This window comes from Erithacus rubecula (genome assembly GCF_903797595.1).
Source record: "Erithacus rubecula genome assembly, chromosome: 10".
NCBI lineage: Eukaryota > Metazoa > Chordata > Aves > Passeriformes > Muscicapidae > Erithacus > Erithacus rubecula.
Genome location: NC_136662.1, coordinates 23478238 through 23494713, shown reverse-complemented (window position 1 = coordinate 23494713; position 16476 = coordinate 23478238). Strand labels below are relative to the sequence as shown.

At 42.1% G+C, this 16476-nt stretch overlaps 1 protein-coding gene across 1 annotated transcript in view; it reads right to left on the bottom strand.

Moving 5' to 3' along the window:
* Positions 1-16476, bottom strand: part of HMCN1 (hemicentin 1) — a 157289-nt gene that overhangs the window by 85686 nt on the left and 55127 nt on the right. The window contains exons 12-26 of the mRNA XM_079314622.1: positions 15695-15836; positions 15173-15300; positions 14400-14513; positions 13586-13744; positions 12722-12916; positions 11999-12097; positions 10702-10829; positions 9002-9146; positions 7657-7769; positions 6373-6532; positions 5470-5644; positions 3533-3660; positions 1997-2269; positions 1056-1151; positions 510-704 (exon numbers count right to left, since the gene is read on the bottom strand). Coding sequence (XP_079170748.1) covers positions 510-704; positions 1056-1151; positions 1997-2269; positions 3533-3660; positions 5470-5644; positions 6373-6532; positions 7657-7769; positions 9002-9146; positions 10702-10829; positions 11999-12097; positions 12722-12916; positions 13586-13744; positions 14400-14513; positions 15173-15300; positions 15695-15836 — 2250 coding nt within the window. The remainder of the gene's footprint in view (positions 1-509; positions 705-1055; positions 1152-1996; positions 2270-3532; positions 3661-5469; positions 5645-6372; positions 6533-7656; positions 7770-9001; positions 9147-10701; positions 10830-11998; positions 12098-12721; positions 12917-13585; positions 13745-14399; positions 14514-15172; positions 15301-15694; positions 15837-16476) is intronic.

The window sequence follows — 16476 nt, the reverse complement described above, 5'->3', positions numbered from 1 at the left end:
TGCTCTTCTTAAAATAAGGATATAATCATGCTCAGGCATTAGAACTAACTGTCATGGGAAGTGAACAAGGCTGGAATGAAAGTAGTCTGCAGGGTTTCTATTTCCTAACCAGGATTCTGGAAGAATATCAGCAACTAGAAATCTCCTAGTCTGTGTTCATTCTGATAACTCTTTTCTCATTTGAAATGCAAACCTAGCTCTCAGTCTCTTAAGTTCTGCAGTACAAAGCTTCATTTGTTATTTGTTGTTTATAATTTTCAAGTATAACTGGAGTTTCTACGAATAAGACGTACCTGGATCCTTGAGCAAAACAAAGATGGTTTGTGCATAAGGTCATGGAGAACAGAAAAAGCAGGGGAAAAGAAAAGCTGTAGAGAGTGTCAGAAAAATAGGAAGTACCCAGATTTTAGAATTTAACAGCACAAGGGCAGGTTTAGACCACCCAATTTGTAAGAAGAAAAGAAGATACTTTCCCAAGCCAGCTCCCCAAGGTCTGCATGCATGTTTACCGTGGACTTTGAGGCTGTATCTCCTCTGGGTGCTGCCAGCCTCGTTGGCTGCCACGCAGACATAGTCCCCAGCGTGGGAGGGCGCCAGGGCAGCAATGAGCAGCAGGGTGCCATCGTGCAGCAGCGAGAGCCCCGGCTCGGCCCCGCTCAGCTCCCGCCCGTTCCGCAGCCACCGCACGGCGGGCGTGGGGACACCTGCCACACAGGGAAACGGCCTCCAGCACTCGCTCACAGCAGCCTGAGCCAGCCCTGCTGCTCCCTGCCAGCCTTGCTGGAAGCACAGCACGCACTGCGAGGGCCAGGAGGATTTTAACGTTAAAAACCTTCATCCTAAATATCGTAAAATCCTTGCTGGCTAGCAATGACTTTTCCACAGGACTTCCACACACGGCGGTTATTTAAATCGCTGCTAGTTTGAATTTTTCCATATAAAGCATACATGGAAAATACTGTGTGGATCAGGCATTTTTACAGCAGTGTTGTAATTTGCAATGGTCAGCAGAAAAAAGATCCTTTTGTCACTACAAGGGTAACCAAGGCACTCACCCTTGGCAGGGCACGGGAATGCAATGCGCTGGTTGGCCACTCTTTCCTGGAAGGGGCTGTCGAATGGAGGGTCCAGGTCCTCGATAGTGGGAGGCTCTGAAAGACAATTAGACCCAAAAACTTCTTGATCCCTGCTCCAAATACAAAAACACAATTTGACAATATATAACACTAAGTCTCTCTCATTCATACAGGTCACATTTCAGTAACCCTTCATACATTGACTGGAATGGGTACTACACAAGTAGTTTCCATTTCAGTGGGAATATTTAGGAAGGACGCAGTACAAAGAGGCTTTCAAACTTGAAAGAAAACAATCCTCTTTAAATCTTGCCATATTTATTTTTAAGGCAATGTTTCTGCATAATCTGAAAAATATTATTTTGACTGTTTTTTCCCCACACCACATATTTAAATGCTACTGCCATCCTTTGTTCTCATTTTAAACTGTGCAGACTGAGACTATATGAAGAACATTCTTTATAATTAAAGTTACTGAGATTTCTTTGTTGTCTGTAGGAAGCACTTCTCAGCACTTCTAATCCAAAGGGATCAGAATATTGCCTTTAGATTTCTGCAAAGAAGAAACAGCTCCTGCTCAGCTCAAGTCAGTCATGCTCCATTGACATCTGTCAGCCCCTCAGGTGAGGAGTTATGCTATGCATTTAAATAGGGTAAGTGGTCAATATGCCATTCACCATTTCAACATAATTTTTTAATTTAAATATATATACATAGGGAGAGAGAGGGCACGTTTCTTTTTTTTTTTTTTTTAATTTCTGCAACCTCTCCAAAGACTATTTGCTCATTCTAATTCGCCTCAATTAACATCAGAACACAACATCTAAACCAGATGCGGCTTTTGCATCACGTAACTGCAGGCAAGAGAAAGCCCCAATCCTGTGCCAGCCTGGGCCAGGAGCATGGCCCCAAACAAGTACCTTGCACTTGCAGTGTGACCTCCACCGTGTCACTGCCAGCGCTGTTGGTGGCCACACAGGTGTAGGTGCCAGCATCATGGAGCTGGACGCTGCTGATGGCCAGAGCTCCATCTGGGCTCTGCAGGAGCCTGTCCCCATCTGCAGGCACGGCACCTGTGCCTCGGAACCAGGAGAGTGACGGGGCAGGGACGCCCTGGGCGCTGCAGGGAAGCTCCACTCGCTGCCCAGCCGGCACTTTCACAACTCGAGCCCCACGCTGGATCCTTGGAGGAACTGGGGAAGACCAGTTTAGTCCACAGAAATGCAAAATAAACATTGTACAGGATTATTCCTAAGGCTGGGAGTGTTCAGCCAGATGAAGAGGTTTTAGGGAGACCACAGAGCACCTTCCAGTGCCTAAAGGGTTTCCAGGAGAGCTGGAGGGGGACTTGGGACAAAGGATGGAGGGACAGAACGAGGAGGAACTATTTTAACCAAAGAGAGGGGAGATTCAGAACTGGTATAAGGAAGAAAATTTCTGTGGTGAGGGCAGGGAGGCCCTGGCACAGGGTGCCCAGAGAAGCTGTGGCTGCCCCTGGATCCCTGGAAGTGTCCAAGGCAGGCTGGACAGGGCTTGGGGCACCCTGGGATAGTGGGAGTTGTCCCTGCCCATGGCAGGGGGTGGCACTAGGTGACCTTTAAAAGTCTCTTTCAACTCCAAACATCTTATGATCCTATGAAATTCTTTTCTATTTTTATAATTTTAGAAAATGTTCCTTATTTACTGAAATTAAATGCCTGCAGGTGACTACAGAAGCAGCCCTGCATGTTCTCTGCACAGAACAGGATGGGAGATAGCCTGGTGCTGAAATTATTTGAACAAGTCACACTGCACAACACCCATGAGCACTGTCATTCTGAGCACACTGGAAGATCTGTGGCTCCTCATAACACAAAACAATTCAAAAGCTTTTATGATAGAGTTAATCGCATTTTCCTTTTGGCATTTTAATTTCCTTTCCCTAATCCCTGACCTTTGTACATTTCCAAACACAAGTTCAGACAAGGAGATAAAGTATGACTGGAAGTGATTTTGCCGGTCCTACAGAATAATATAAATCCACTGTAAGTCTTTTGCCACAAATTTTTTTGTTCTTTAGGATCACTGGCAATAAAAAGACTTTTTAAAAATGCCTGAAACAATAACAAGTGACATTTTCACAGACTTAACATTGTGTGTTTAAGAGAGAGTGGTTGGGCCCCAGTATGGGGAGAGCAGGAGAGAGACAAATGAACAACATGAGATAAAATTAAGAAGAGGCAGAGGAACAAGTCCTGGCTGGAGCCACTGGACACCTTTACACATATCTATGTATTTGTGGGTGTTTATACAATATTTCCTTCCCAAAAAACCAGTAAGTCACATATGAAGATAATACAACCTGAAAGAACAATTGAGGATTTAATGTCAATTAGAAAAAAACTTTGAAAACCTCTAAAAGATGCTCAGTTCCATGTGGAAACTTGCAGATGGTGAGCCCTGGAGTTCCAACTCACCATGTACACTGAGCTTCACTGACTGAGTCACGTTCCCAGCAATGTTTGTGGCGACACAGATATACATTCCACTGTCTGAGACTTGGGTCTCGCTGATCTTCATCGACCCTGAGGGGAGCAAAGTGTGTCTGGAAAAAAGAAGGAGCAGATAAACTGTATAAACATGTATGGAAAGGCAAATGACCTCTCCTTACACACTGCTAATGACTGTTATGAGCTAAAATAACACCACTCTGACCACATTATGCAACTATGACTTGTATTTGCTCATTTTTTTCTAACTCTTTATGGGGCCTCTATATTCAGAATACATAGCAAATACGTAAAATTTAAGATCCAAATTACAAAGTTTGGTCCTAGATATCTATAGGACTTATTAAAATATGGCAGAGAAATGGAGCTCTTCACCCTCTTGTTAAACTTTTTTGCTAGCTCAGGTCAGCAGGGTGAGAAAGTAAAAACTTTTATTATTGCTCCATCTTGGCAAAAAATGATGCTACATTGATTCAAGATGGAAGACAGGATTTTGATTCAAAAATCTGCCAGTTCTGGTGTTTATAGGAATTCCCATTATCCCCCAGTAAATAATTAACTACACAACATGAAGCCCTCCCACAGTTCTGGTCACAGATTTGTAACACCAGAAGCTGCTTTGGCCAGCTAAGCCAAAATCTTCTGTAGGAGTCAAAGAGAGTAAGTGATGAGAGAATAAAAAAATGACAGCTAAGGATTGACAAGAAGAAATTCAAGCCTGGCACTCAAGGTAAGACCCAGAATTGGTGGGATCATATCTTTTCCGTTCTGTGGCACTAAATAGGACATAAATGGAATTTGGGGATTGCAGTGGCTGGAGAGATAAATGGAAGGAAAGTGGGATGTATTTTCTCCAATGTAAAATCTGTCTGGTACCACAATTCCTCCTCTGCTGCCTGTATATTTCCAAACTTTTCAGCACTTTTTTTTATCAGCCCAAAAGACAAATTTCTGAGGCAACTTCTCCTGCTTGATTTTGTCCAGTAATTACATTTGCATTCTGATAGAAGTTCCTTCATATCTGATTTTCCTCTCCCTTTGTTTACTGTTCACATTTCTAACAAGATCTTTGGGTGGTCTCAAGCAATTCTGTTTGGACTAATCTGTAACTTTTGCTGACATCTGTAAACAATTTTATGGAATGGGCTGAGATGGACTCCTGTTCCTCTAGACAACTTGGATCTCACCACAACAGCCATGAGCAAGTACCCTAATTTATCAGTGTCTCCCTGAGGTAAAATGAGGACAAGTAAGAGACCAAGAATGCAGATGTGTTAGTGCATGCAACACGCTCACAGGACCCAGCAGAAAATCCCTCATGGATTACTGACAAGCAGCCAAATCCCTGCACATGAGCCTCCTTCAGCAGACACAGTGGCCAAAGACCTGCTGAGGCTGTCCCAGGCTCCCAGGAATGCCTCCAAGGTGGAGGTTTGGCCACAAGAGAAAGAGGATCTCCAGTACCATTCCTTAGCTCAGACACTGGCTGACCCTTGTCAGCACGCCCAAACATTTATCATCATCATCTGTATCCTTCTGGCAGCCCAGGCTTCATGTAAAGCACTGACTGTGCTCCCCTGAGCATAAATGTGAAGTGCAGAAAAGAAACAGTTTTCAAACAATTATAATCATGCACAGATGATGTGGGTCTCACATCACAGTACAAATACCCAGGATCTCTCTCCTCCCAGCCTCCTGAGATGGGATATAAGCACATGCTGGAATGGCAGCTGTGCAACCATGCACAGGCTCAGCAGGTTTGAGAAGGAGAGTTTCAAAACCCAGAACAAGAGATCAGACAAAGCAACACCTCCTGAGTGATCCTGTGGCAATCACATCCTTCCAAAATCCTGGCAGTTTAGAGGCAATTTCACTTTTATTTTGTTTTCATTAAACATTGTTACCTTGGAGAGAATGGAGACACAAGCTGCATGTCTTTGGCCCAGGTAATTATGGGGGGTGGCAAGCTCCTCACTTCACATGGAAGTGTGACATCTTCCCCCGCAATTACTGAGATCTCTATGGGCTTATCATGTCCATCTCCTTGCTGGTCTCCAGGCCTGGACACCCTAGGTTTCACTATAACATGGAACACAGTAAAAAGCTGCAATGAATGTACATATTTCTACAAATGTAGCACCATACAACACCTCTTTTTAATCAGGTGTAAAACATTACAATCCTGTTTTAATGACCTGTTTGCAATAAAGATAAATCACTGCCATGCTGATGCATAGTGCCTGTAGCTCATACACTGGCTGATGCCCACATGGAACACCACAAATACCAGAAACTCTGGACTATCCATTTAAAAAGATGGACACAACAGATGGCTGTAATTTCTGTGTGTGCTGAGCTCTGTATTGCAGTAGTTAGCAACCACTGCCTGAACTGTTACACTACAGCCCCAGTAACTGCAAGCCAGAAAAGCCTTGCAAAGCACACCTACACCTGAACCAAATTATAATAACATTGGACTGATGATGACAGGAAGGCTTGGGAGTGGTGAGATTACAGGATCTTCATTCTTCTCTCAGCAGAAAATTCTACCCCGTACAGATGCTTCTTATCCACTTGCATAAAGATGAAATTATGCTCAGCCCAAGGTCTGTGAACTCGAGGTAAAAGGGATAAGGAGGCTTAGAGGGAATTATAATGGCTGAAGGACAGGCCTTTTGGGATCAGCCATGTCTAAAACTACCTGGTTAGGGGATCCAAAAGCACTAGCTGGAGAAGAGCTCCCATCCCATGTGCCCTGGGTGTGTCTAGCTCCCAATGCACTGGATGGGGACAGGGCTGACACCCACCATAGACAGTCAGCTGCACTTTCCTGGTGGCATAGCCAGCAGCATTGGTGGCAGTGCACACGTACTCCCCACTCTCTTCTCCCCCTGGGGACTCCACATACAGGCTTCCATCTGAGCCTGCTGAGAACCTCGTGTTGCTGGGAAGGATCACCTCTCCTTTCTGTGGAAAGGAAAATAATAAAAGTCCACAGTGCCTGGAGTTTTCAAAATAAAGCAAATAACAATTATTTAGTTCAATAAAAGTTGCTTTTATTCTTTAGAGGCTGAGAGGGACAAAATATTTTATATTAGTTAAGAAACTTGGCCCTAAAATTCCATCAGTACAAGCTATTTAACTACAATTAACTTTTCACAGTCCTTGAGTATCACTTTCTAAGCAGTAATGAGAGCAGAAGCACAGGGATTGGCATGCAGAAAATCTGCTACATTTTACAGACCCAAAGTCTTAAAAGAAAATTTGAAAAATAATATTCAAGAATAATAATCAAAATTTCTGAGTTAAATTAACTGAGTTAATTTTGACATCAGAAATCAATCTTGTATACATCACACAAACTTGTTCTTAGTCAGCAGCTTCCCCATCATGTAGTTGAATAAGTGATAAAATAAAAACAAATCCTCCCATGTTCTCTTCCCCACCAAACCAACAGTTAGCCATGTTCTATTCCTTCTTTGAAACAAAGCTGTTCCCAATGTCCCAATCAGTCACATCTGCACAACTTCTGAGGCCCCAAAAGTGCCTTCACACCACGTCATGTGAGCTGTAACATACCCAAATAACTGTTACTACCAGAAACCATCCTGTTCAAGGAGGGGAAAAAAAACCCAACTAGCTCTAAGACAAATTCCCTCAAAGGCTGAGGAACTCCTCAGTTCACATCTTGTCAAGGCCATGACTGAAAATTCATGGGCTAACCCCACAATGCCATTATTAAATACACTTCCCTCAGAGAAAAAAGTCAGAGCTCCACAAGAAAAATGAACTCCTAGTCTGTGGCAGGCTGCCTAAACTCAAATTATCAACTCACAACAGGAACAGGAACAATTTCTAAAGTGTAAAACCCATAAAGATACAGTGATAACCTAAGCCCTGCCAAAGAATAGAACACTGAGCTGTGGCAGGACCAGAGCCAAAAGTTCTGCTCTGAACAAAGAGAGATTTCCAGGTCACTCACAGCTGGAGTTTTGGGCCATGTTATTTGAAGGTTTTTTGAGGTTTTATGACAACTAAATTACATGTTCAGTCAATTTTTCAGCATGAGCAGCTCAAAGGTGAAGGATTACCTTGGACCAAACAATGGATGGCTTGGGAACTCCACTTGCTTTGCAGGGCAGTGTCACTGGGATTCCTTCAATGGTGCTGAATATCTGCTGTCCATGATGAATGACAGGCAGGACTACAAACACATGCAAATATTAAAGACATGCAGAACACTTTTCAACATGGCACAACTATTATGATAAAATCTTTATATCCAATTAGTATTTCCTACAGGCAAGCAGGGTTTGGGATCTTTCAGCCTCTTCTCCAACCTTAACATGGACAAGGAGCCACTTCCCAGCCTTTCAGCACAGAATAAATCTGTGTTCACTACAGAGCCTGCCAGCCATAGGCTCATCACTGCATTATGTATACACAGTTATTTATAAACTAACTGCAGGTACTTCACTGACTGAAATTATTTCAGAAAGACTTTGTCACATTATCCTCTGAAAACATTTTAGGCTTTGCTTCTCAAAATCAGTAACAGAAGACAATAAAAACCTGAATTCCCTCACTCAAGTTGATCTGGCTTTGAATTAACAGTAAAATAAGGTAAGATTTAAGGGTATAATACCAAAAGAAATATATTTCTCAACACTCAGAAAGATACTCCTTTTTGCTCTCAAGGTCTGAAACATTCAAAAACTATTGTTGACATGAAAGATCTTATGAGTACTTGCCTGTACTAAAAATTCATAGTCATTCCTCACATAAAAGGAGGTTTAAGCATCTTCAGTGAAGCTTAAAATAAATCTCCCATGATTAACTTAACATGTGAGAAAATTTAACATGTAAGAAACCATGAAGGGATTGTGGCCTCAGAGAGTTAACACAAATATACTCAGCTGAAAAACAGATGGATTACCAGAGTGCTAACACTTTGTCTTGCTGTCAGTGCAATTTTTGGTATGTTTTAATTAAAGAGAAAAAATAAGGAGGAGGAGAATGGGGATGACACCAAAAAACAACAAACAAATTAGGACTTTTACCAAACTCATAACTCATTTCCTTTCATTCTAATTCTTCCATGAGCTGTGCTTCCTTACCCCAGTTGTGAAACATTCAGACAGCACTTCTCAGATAATAAACAGGTGCAAGTGAGAGTTAACTAAACCAGATGAAGACAGCACAGCCCAGTGCTTGAACGAGGATCTTTTGTGAACACAAAAGTTTTACTTGTTTTTACTCTAGAAACAGTCTGGATCCCCAGCACGGGGAGGAGCTGAGCGATCCAATCTCCCCCGTGTCACTTTAGGAAGCAGCACCATGCCACAAGAGGAAATGTGCGTGCAAGCAGCAGAGCAGTGCAGCTGCTGTGGCCAGTGCTGCCCTTCCCTGCCCCAGGGAGGGCAGGCTGTAGCTCACCAAGCACGTGGACAGTGGTGGTGCTGTTGCTGGAGCCCGCCACGCTGCTGGCCATGCAGGTGTAATCCCCACCGTCCTGCAGCTGCACGCGCTCCAGGTGCAGGCTGCCGTCGCTGCGCACGCTCACGTACGGGCTGGGCACCAGCTGCAAGGAGACACACTGTCACCAGCACAATACTCCCTGGCAATGCTCGCTCTGGGTGCAGCACAGCTTTACTTGACTGTGTCACGTTGTTATGTGCTCCTGGAGAATTTTACTAGCTATTCCTGCTTTCCATCGCTCGTGCAAAGCTGATTTTACTGCTGGAGTGAGAGTAAGAACTGCAAGAGCCACTCTGCTCTGCCACACATCCTGCTTTTAATGAAGCAAACCCAGATTTAGCTCAATTATTTCACTGTGTTTTTATTGGTTATTCCAGTACTTGCTAAGTACAGTGACTTGTTCTTCTTCCACAAGTTGACCATTTTCCTTTACAGTTATCAAAACCTAACTTCCACATGTATCAAATAGATGAGCTCTAAAGCAAACCATTGTGAAAGAGAATTCTAACTTTCACCTTGAAAAGTTATATATCCTACAGCAACATCAAGCTGAGCTTGGCAGCACAGCCCTGTCTCATAAAAGGTTGTTAGAAAGCAAATCTGTTCCAGTCACACTCAGAAGCAGCTGAATTCTTCTCTAAATATAACTTACTCCAACACTTTCCTTGGAGCACAGCTTTTCCCAGCAGTTTACAATGACAGGAAACCAGCACTACTAGAGAGAGGAATTAGCAACTCAACAAGGAGGATCCTGCCAGTATTTCTCACAGAGCTTACAGCCTGTGCTCCTTACAGCCTAAGTGATTCCCAGGGACACCTAAACTGAGCAGGAAACCTGAACAAGAGTCAGGTAGTACCAGGTTCTGCTTTGTGACAATAAATTAGGCATTTTGTTACAATATTTTAATTCCAGTTGTGCAGAAAGGATTTTAGAGAGGAATTAGCAACAAAGATAAAAAGCAGCTTCACGGGGTAAAGTCAGAAATTTTAGTATTGAAGAACTGAAGTTTCATACACAGTCAACCCAGGTGTGGTGTCTACAGCACTGTTCTAGAATCCCTGAGTGGTTTGGGTGGGAAGGGACCACAGAGATCACCTAGCTGTGTCTGCAGGAGATATAAACTGGCAATGGTATGTTCCCAAGGGGGAAAGAAAACACATTTATTCATGCTCTGAGAAGAACACCATCAGGAAAGGAGGATATGGAACAGAAATACTGGTATTTACCTCAGCCCATCAGCAACAAGAAAAAGCAAGACACTGAAACATCCTAAATCTACAGAAATTTTCTGATACCTTTATTAAAAAAACCCACTGTTGTCATTCTAGTAGGTATATTCCACTAGCATTCCCACATTCAGTGTCCAAGGCTGAAGTTCATGAGCTAAAAAAAAATGCATAAAGCTCCTTTGAAAGCAAGCAAGACATAAGATAAAAGGACATTCATAAATACTTTGGTTCCAAGTTCTTTTCTAGATCTCCACATCCCACACTGCCATCTCCTATTCCCTCATCTGTACTTCAGGATCAGAAATTCTTTGGCATGGGCAGTGATCACATTAAGTTTTGTAAATTAAACCAAGCTGTTATCATGCCTTGAGATGTCAGTTGTAGCTTTCCTCTGCCAATAAATCTCACAGGAAACAAAGCAGTCTTACCACCACATTGTTTTTAATCCACCTCCTGTCTGGAATGGGGTTCCCAGCAAGCAGAACACAAGGCAAAGTGAGCTGCTGACCCTCAATGACATTGGCTGTGGCAGGGCTTGCTCCAATCCGAGGAGTCACTTGAACAAAAGGAAGAGCAAGAAGTTACTAGGAATTTTTATATATTCATGTAAAGTATTAAATTAAATTAGTAATAAATTGAAGACATGAAAAAAGTTAAACAAATGTAGGGGAGGGGTAGCATAAGAGAGATGGGAATCTGGGGAAATACACAGTGATCCTTAGCCTAAGGAATGGCAGCAAATGGACGATGCTGTCCAGCTGAAACTGGATCCAATCAGGGGTTTCCCTGGGAACTCATGTTTTACCTTTTAAACAGGTAAAACCATGTCTATCAAACACTACCAGTATTACTGCCTCTTGCAGTAAGTTTGAAGTTAACAAATGTTTTTTTTCTATGGCAGAGAGAGACTGTTCTTATCTCCATGCAAATGTGCACATTCCACTGCATTATTTTTCCTTTTTATTGCCAGATGTCAAACTCAGATAACAACCAAGCCTCTAACAGCATGGATATCTGAAAGAGATTAGGGTTAGATGGGATATTGGGAAGGAACTATTCCCTGTGAGGGTGGTGAGGCCCTGGCACAGGGTGCCCAGAGAAGCTGTGGCTGCCCCTGGATCCCTGGCAGTGTCCAAGGCCAGGCTGGACAGGGCTTGGAGCAACCTGGGCTAGTGAAAGGTGCTCCTGCCCATGGCAGGGGGGCATTGGATGGGCTTTAAGATCCCTTCCAACCCAAACCATTCCGGGATTCTGTGGTCAAGCCCAGACATTTACTGTCTTCGGTCACCAATATTCCTTCCCACCTACCTCAACACTGACACAACCACACTCAATGCTGCCTTTTTTTTGTTTGTTTTGCTTAAGATTAATTAAATGGCAGGAACCTCATAATTAGAATTCATCATTATGGTGATTTTTCATTCCTTAATAAATTTATTTAGAAATAAGAAAAAAACATAGGATAAATCATTTCTTTAAGGTCTAAGCTTAAAGCGCCAGGTGGAACTAATTCCAATTAGTGCAGCCAGTCAAAAAAATGTTCTAACAAGCAAAATCCACTGAAATCAAATAGAGTATTCCATGTAAATGTTTTCTAATTCAGTTAGTATGGATGACACACAAATACAGCACAGAGGTAAGTCACAGCATGTATGGACATAACCCCCAGGCATCCTGCCTGCTGCCCAAACACCAGCAGCTCCCACTGCCTTGCACTGCTCTTACCCAGTCCTGTCACTGTGACCGTGGCTGGCCGGGACTGAATCCTTCCAAACTGGTTCTCAGCTTCACAGACATAAATCCCTTCATCACTGACCCACAGATCTACATGGGAGAAAAAGAGCTGATTGCAGCATCTGAAATGATACATGGACAGCCAGCACCTCCCCTCCACATGGACACCCTGTCCTTGTCTCTCCCACCTCCAAAGGCTCAGTTTGATACAGAGAATTCCTTTCCACCAGTCACCAAGTACAGAAGCAATGAAAACACAGAAAGGAATTAAAAACTGATTAAGAAAACAGAATAATATCACTTAGCATAACAGTGACTGAAATTCTCCAAAATAATCAAAATCACAAATCCACTTACAAAGTTTTTTTTATTATTACCCAAATTGGGACAGGTCCAAAACACTGAGTTTGGAACCAACTCTCTGCTTAAAAAAAAAAAAATAAAATAAACCCACAAAAAAGAAAATTTGTGGCTCCTCAGGATCAAACACTATAGCTCATGTGTATTTAAAAAATATATTAATTTACATGAAGAAGATTGAAGCTAATGACTAAACACAACTGAATATCAACAGCAATGACGTCATTATCACTAACACAGTCGGTGACAAAAATCCAGTCTTTTTACATAGTTAATTTAATAGAGTCATGCAGTAACTTGCAAATGTCTTAGTTGCTCATGGAATTCAGCTCCTTTAAGGCTGAGTCCACCTACTCTGGATGGCCAGTGCTCCTGTCCTGAGCTGGCTGCTGGAGCTGAGAGCGAAGGGCCGGGAGGAGAGGGGAGCCCCATCCAGCCTCCTCCACGTCACCCTGGGCTCAGGGTAGCCCTGCACGTAGCATGGAAGGGTCACATTGGAGCCCAGATCTGCAGATTCATCACCTGGCTCCTGTGTGAAAACGGGGGGAGCTGGGAGAGAGCACACACACAGAGTGAGCATTGCAACACAGCAAAGTCCCATTGCAACACAGCAGTCCCATTCTCCAACACCACTGACAATCTCACGCCATGTCCCACTGTGCACAGGTTTTCTTCTAACATTCCCAACTCTAGAAACCCCTTATGAACCAGCGTTGCTAAATTCCTTGTCTCTGCAAACAGTGCCATTTGTTTAGAAAGCAGATGTGCCTGACAGGAACATTTAACAGGATGCAATGTGGCAGGCCACAGGCAGATGGAAAGAATTAGGAAAAGGGGAAAGGAAGGGCTAAATTACAGTAACCTCACATAGTAACTCAAGTTTGTGCAATGAATTGTCTATTTGAGAATTTTGTTAGGTTGAAGTTTGAACAGCTTCCTTCTCATGTGCCCCTCTTCCTCCCCATAACTCTTACACTTTGCAAAAGAAGTAAGACTGGGCTGGAAACAGCTTTAAGGTCCCTTCCAACCCAAACCATTCCACGATTCCAAGCTGGAGTCCAAACAGGGCAAGCAAACTGCTTAGCCAACACCACCAAAAGGTGTTCCCAGCACACGCAGAGATCTGTTAGAAAGGTCTGGGGAGCCAAAGCACCACTCCCTGACCACTACAGAAACTCTGCAATCTGAGTGTGCCCCACACAGGTTATAACTACTTACAGCCAACATCCAGAGTTATTTTGCCAGCAGCCCTGCCTGCCTCATTGGTAGCCACGCATGTATAGTCACCAGCATCCAGGTCTTGTGTTTCCTGGATCTTCAAAAGACCCCGGTGAATATCAATAACAAGAAATGCTGATGGCCTCAACTCTAAGTCACCTAAGTCCAGAAAGAAAAAGGCAATATAACTGTTTATATCAAATATATTCCTAGATGTATCAAAATTATCCCAACAAAACAATGTCCAAGTTTGAATTACTTCACAACACAGCTGTATGGATTCAGCAGATGAGAACTCTGACCCCCACTCAACTGAGAGGAAAAATTCATTACTACATTAAATACATCTTTTTTTTTTATTGGTTGCAAAGGCAAACACTAACCCAAGTACCTTTGGGCAGAGATCAGCATTAGTACAGTGTGTCAGGCTGTATTCCTCCTTCTCTAATTACTTGAAAATAGAACAAGAAAGGCTACAGAAAAATGTTTTGTGATTTTTGTAGCATAAAGCTAAATATTTCCTGAAAGAATGAACCTTATTTAAACAGGCAGGAGGCTCAGCTTTGTTTTACTATTATTAATTATACTATTACTATTATTATTAATTATGGTGTGTTAATTCACCATATTCAAATAGAAGCAGGAATTTATACCCTAGAGGTCAACAACATTTCTTCTCAATTTAGAGCATTTCACAGGTTTGTCACTGGTTAAATACAACATAATGCTCTTGAGAGAAATTAAGTCACTTCCAGATCATTGTTTTAAATATTGCTGCTAAATAAATCACTCAATCACCAAGCAATGAACACACCTTTAAACCATTTCACTTGAGGGGGTGGGATTCCAGTTGTTTTACACTCCATAACAGTCGTGTCTCCAAGACCAACCAGAATTTCACTCTGAACTACAGTCAATGTTGGGTCCTCTAAAATGAAACAAGACAGGAAAAAAAATGAGCTCTTCACCCAAAGTACAGGTAATTTTAAAGACATAAACCACGGAAGACTAATTTTCTCTTGTTTTATGGAAGAATGTTTGTCATTAAAAGTCAGACTTAAAAGTGAAAGATAAACACTGAGAGACAAGGAAAAGTTAAATCTTGACCAGAGCACCTGAATCATATGCAGAATGTACAGAAAATATAAGGACAAAATCAGAAAATTTTCACCATGTAGAAAGTGAATGAACAAACATGAGAAGTCATAAAACAGTTTAATACTCTGCTATCAATATTTTAACACAGTATTTTGATACAGTAACACAATTTCTTTTCCAAAGAATCACTCAGGTTTCCCTATCCCACAGTAAGACCCTACTTTAGGGGTTTCTTTAAATCTAAAAAGGTTTTTAACCTAAAAAACTTTCTTTTTAGAAAGAGCATCAAGCTCCAAATACTACCTAACAATACTACTCAGGTTTGAACAGAAAACAAAAGGGACATTTAGGAGCTGTTCAACATATATTCCAAGGTTTTTTAAATTTCTAGTATGTTCTGCAGGGTTCTACTTGTTTTAACAGCTCCTTCTCCCTGATGATCAATCAGTTTATTTTTTTAGATTTCATTACATTGCTTTTCTCGCTTACCAATGTATGTGAGGGTGGATGTCTCTTTCTCTGTCCCAGCTGAGTTACTTGCCAAACAGCCATAAATTCCTGCATCTCTGGGAGTTGCTTTTCTTATGATTAAGGTGCCTTCTGGGGTCATTCTGTACCTGGGAACACACAGGGGACCAAGCAAGATTATTAGAAAGAACAGTGGTTATATCCATACTGCAACCAGCCACAGCAGCATGAGCAGATGGTTTATAAGTAGGTGTTTCTGGGTTTTTTACCCTCATGATAAACACTGTTAGTACTATTATATCTAGCACTACATTTTGTGAAAACTACATAAATTAATCTTGTAAAAAAAACTAGAGAAGAGAACTAAAGTGTTTCTCTCTTAGAGGTGAGGTAGTTACAATTAAAGAGCTATCGAAGTAAAGACTGAGGTATTATCTCCAAAACTCACAGACTCCTGTTAAAGTAGAAGAATATTTTGGCACTATTCAAACCTTCCTTCTCACATATGATATTAAAAGAAATGGAGACAACTTCAAGTCCCACCTGCTGGAGCCAATGATAAATATATCGTTGAGTGTCCACACAATTGTTGGCTTTGGGTAACCCGTGGCAGAACACCTGATGGACACTTCAGAACCTTCTTTAAAAGTCTGGTTCTTGGGTGAAATTACAAGCCTTGGAGGTTCTACCAAAAGAAATTAAAAGCAGCAATTAAAAATGTCTTGTTAGAAAACACAGGTTAGATATATCCATTTTCAAATAGCTCCATGGTGAGAAAGCAACCTAACAAAGGGCAGAGCCCACTTGTTTCTACTGGCACAGTCAAAGTCTCAGACTAAGCCACCTTTATAAGAGGCACTGGGACAAAATTCAGGTATTTGCCTTCCTGAATGGGGTTAAAAAAGCAGCAAGAGAGCCAATTCTGTCAAATGCCAGACAATAAGCAATGTGGAAGGTGTCCCTGCACATGGCAGGGGTAAGAACAAACTGAGCTTTAAGGTTCATTCCAATACCCACCATTGTGTGATTCTATGAATTTATTCAGACTACTGGACACTAAGGCCCACAGAACTCCAGGTAGGTCAATTGTTAGAATGTAACCTGAGGGATAAGAATGAAAGTCACTTGTGCAGACACACAAGTGGAAGAGAATATACTCCTCTAGGCACCTGAAAAAGTAAGGAATCCCCTCATAAATTAATTTGTTTCCATACAAGACCAATCTGATGGGAGGACTTGAGCATCTCACACTACATAGCCATTATTTCACAACTCCAAATTTGAGCACGTACTTTTTAGTCCTAGCACTCAGAGGGCATCAAGAC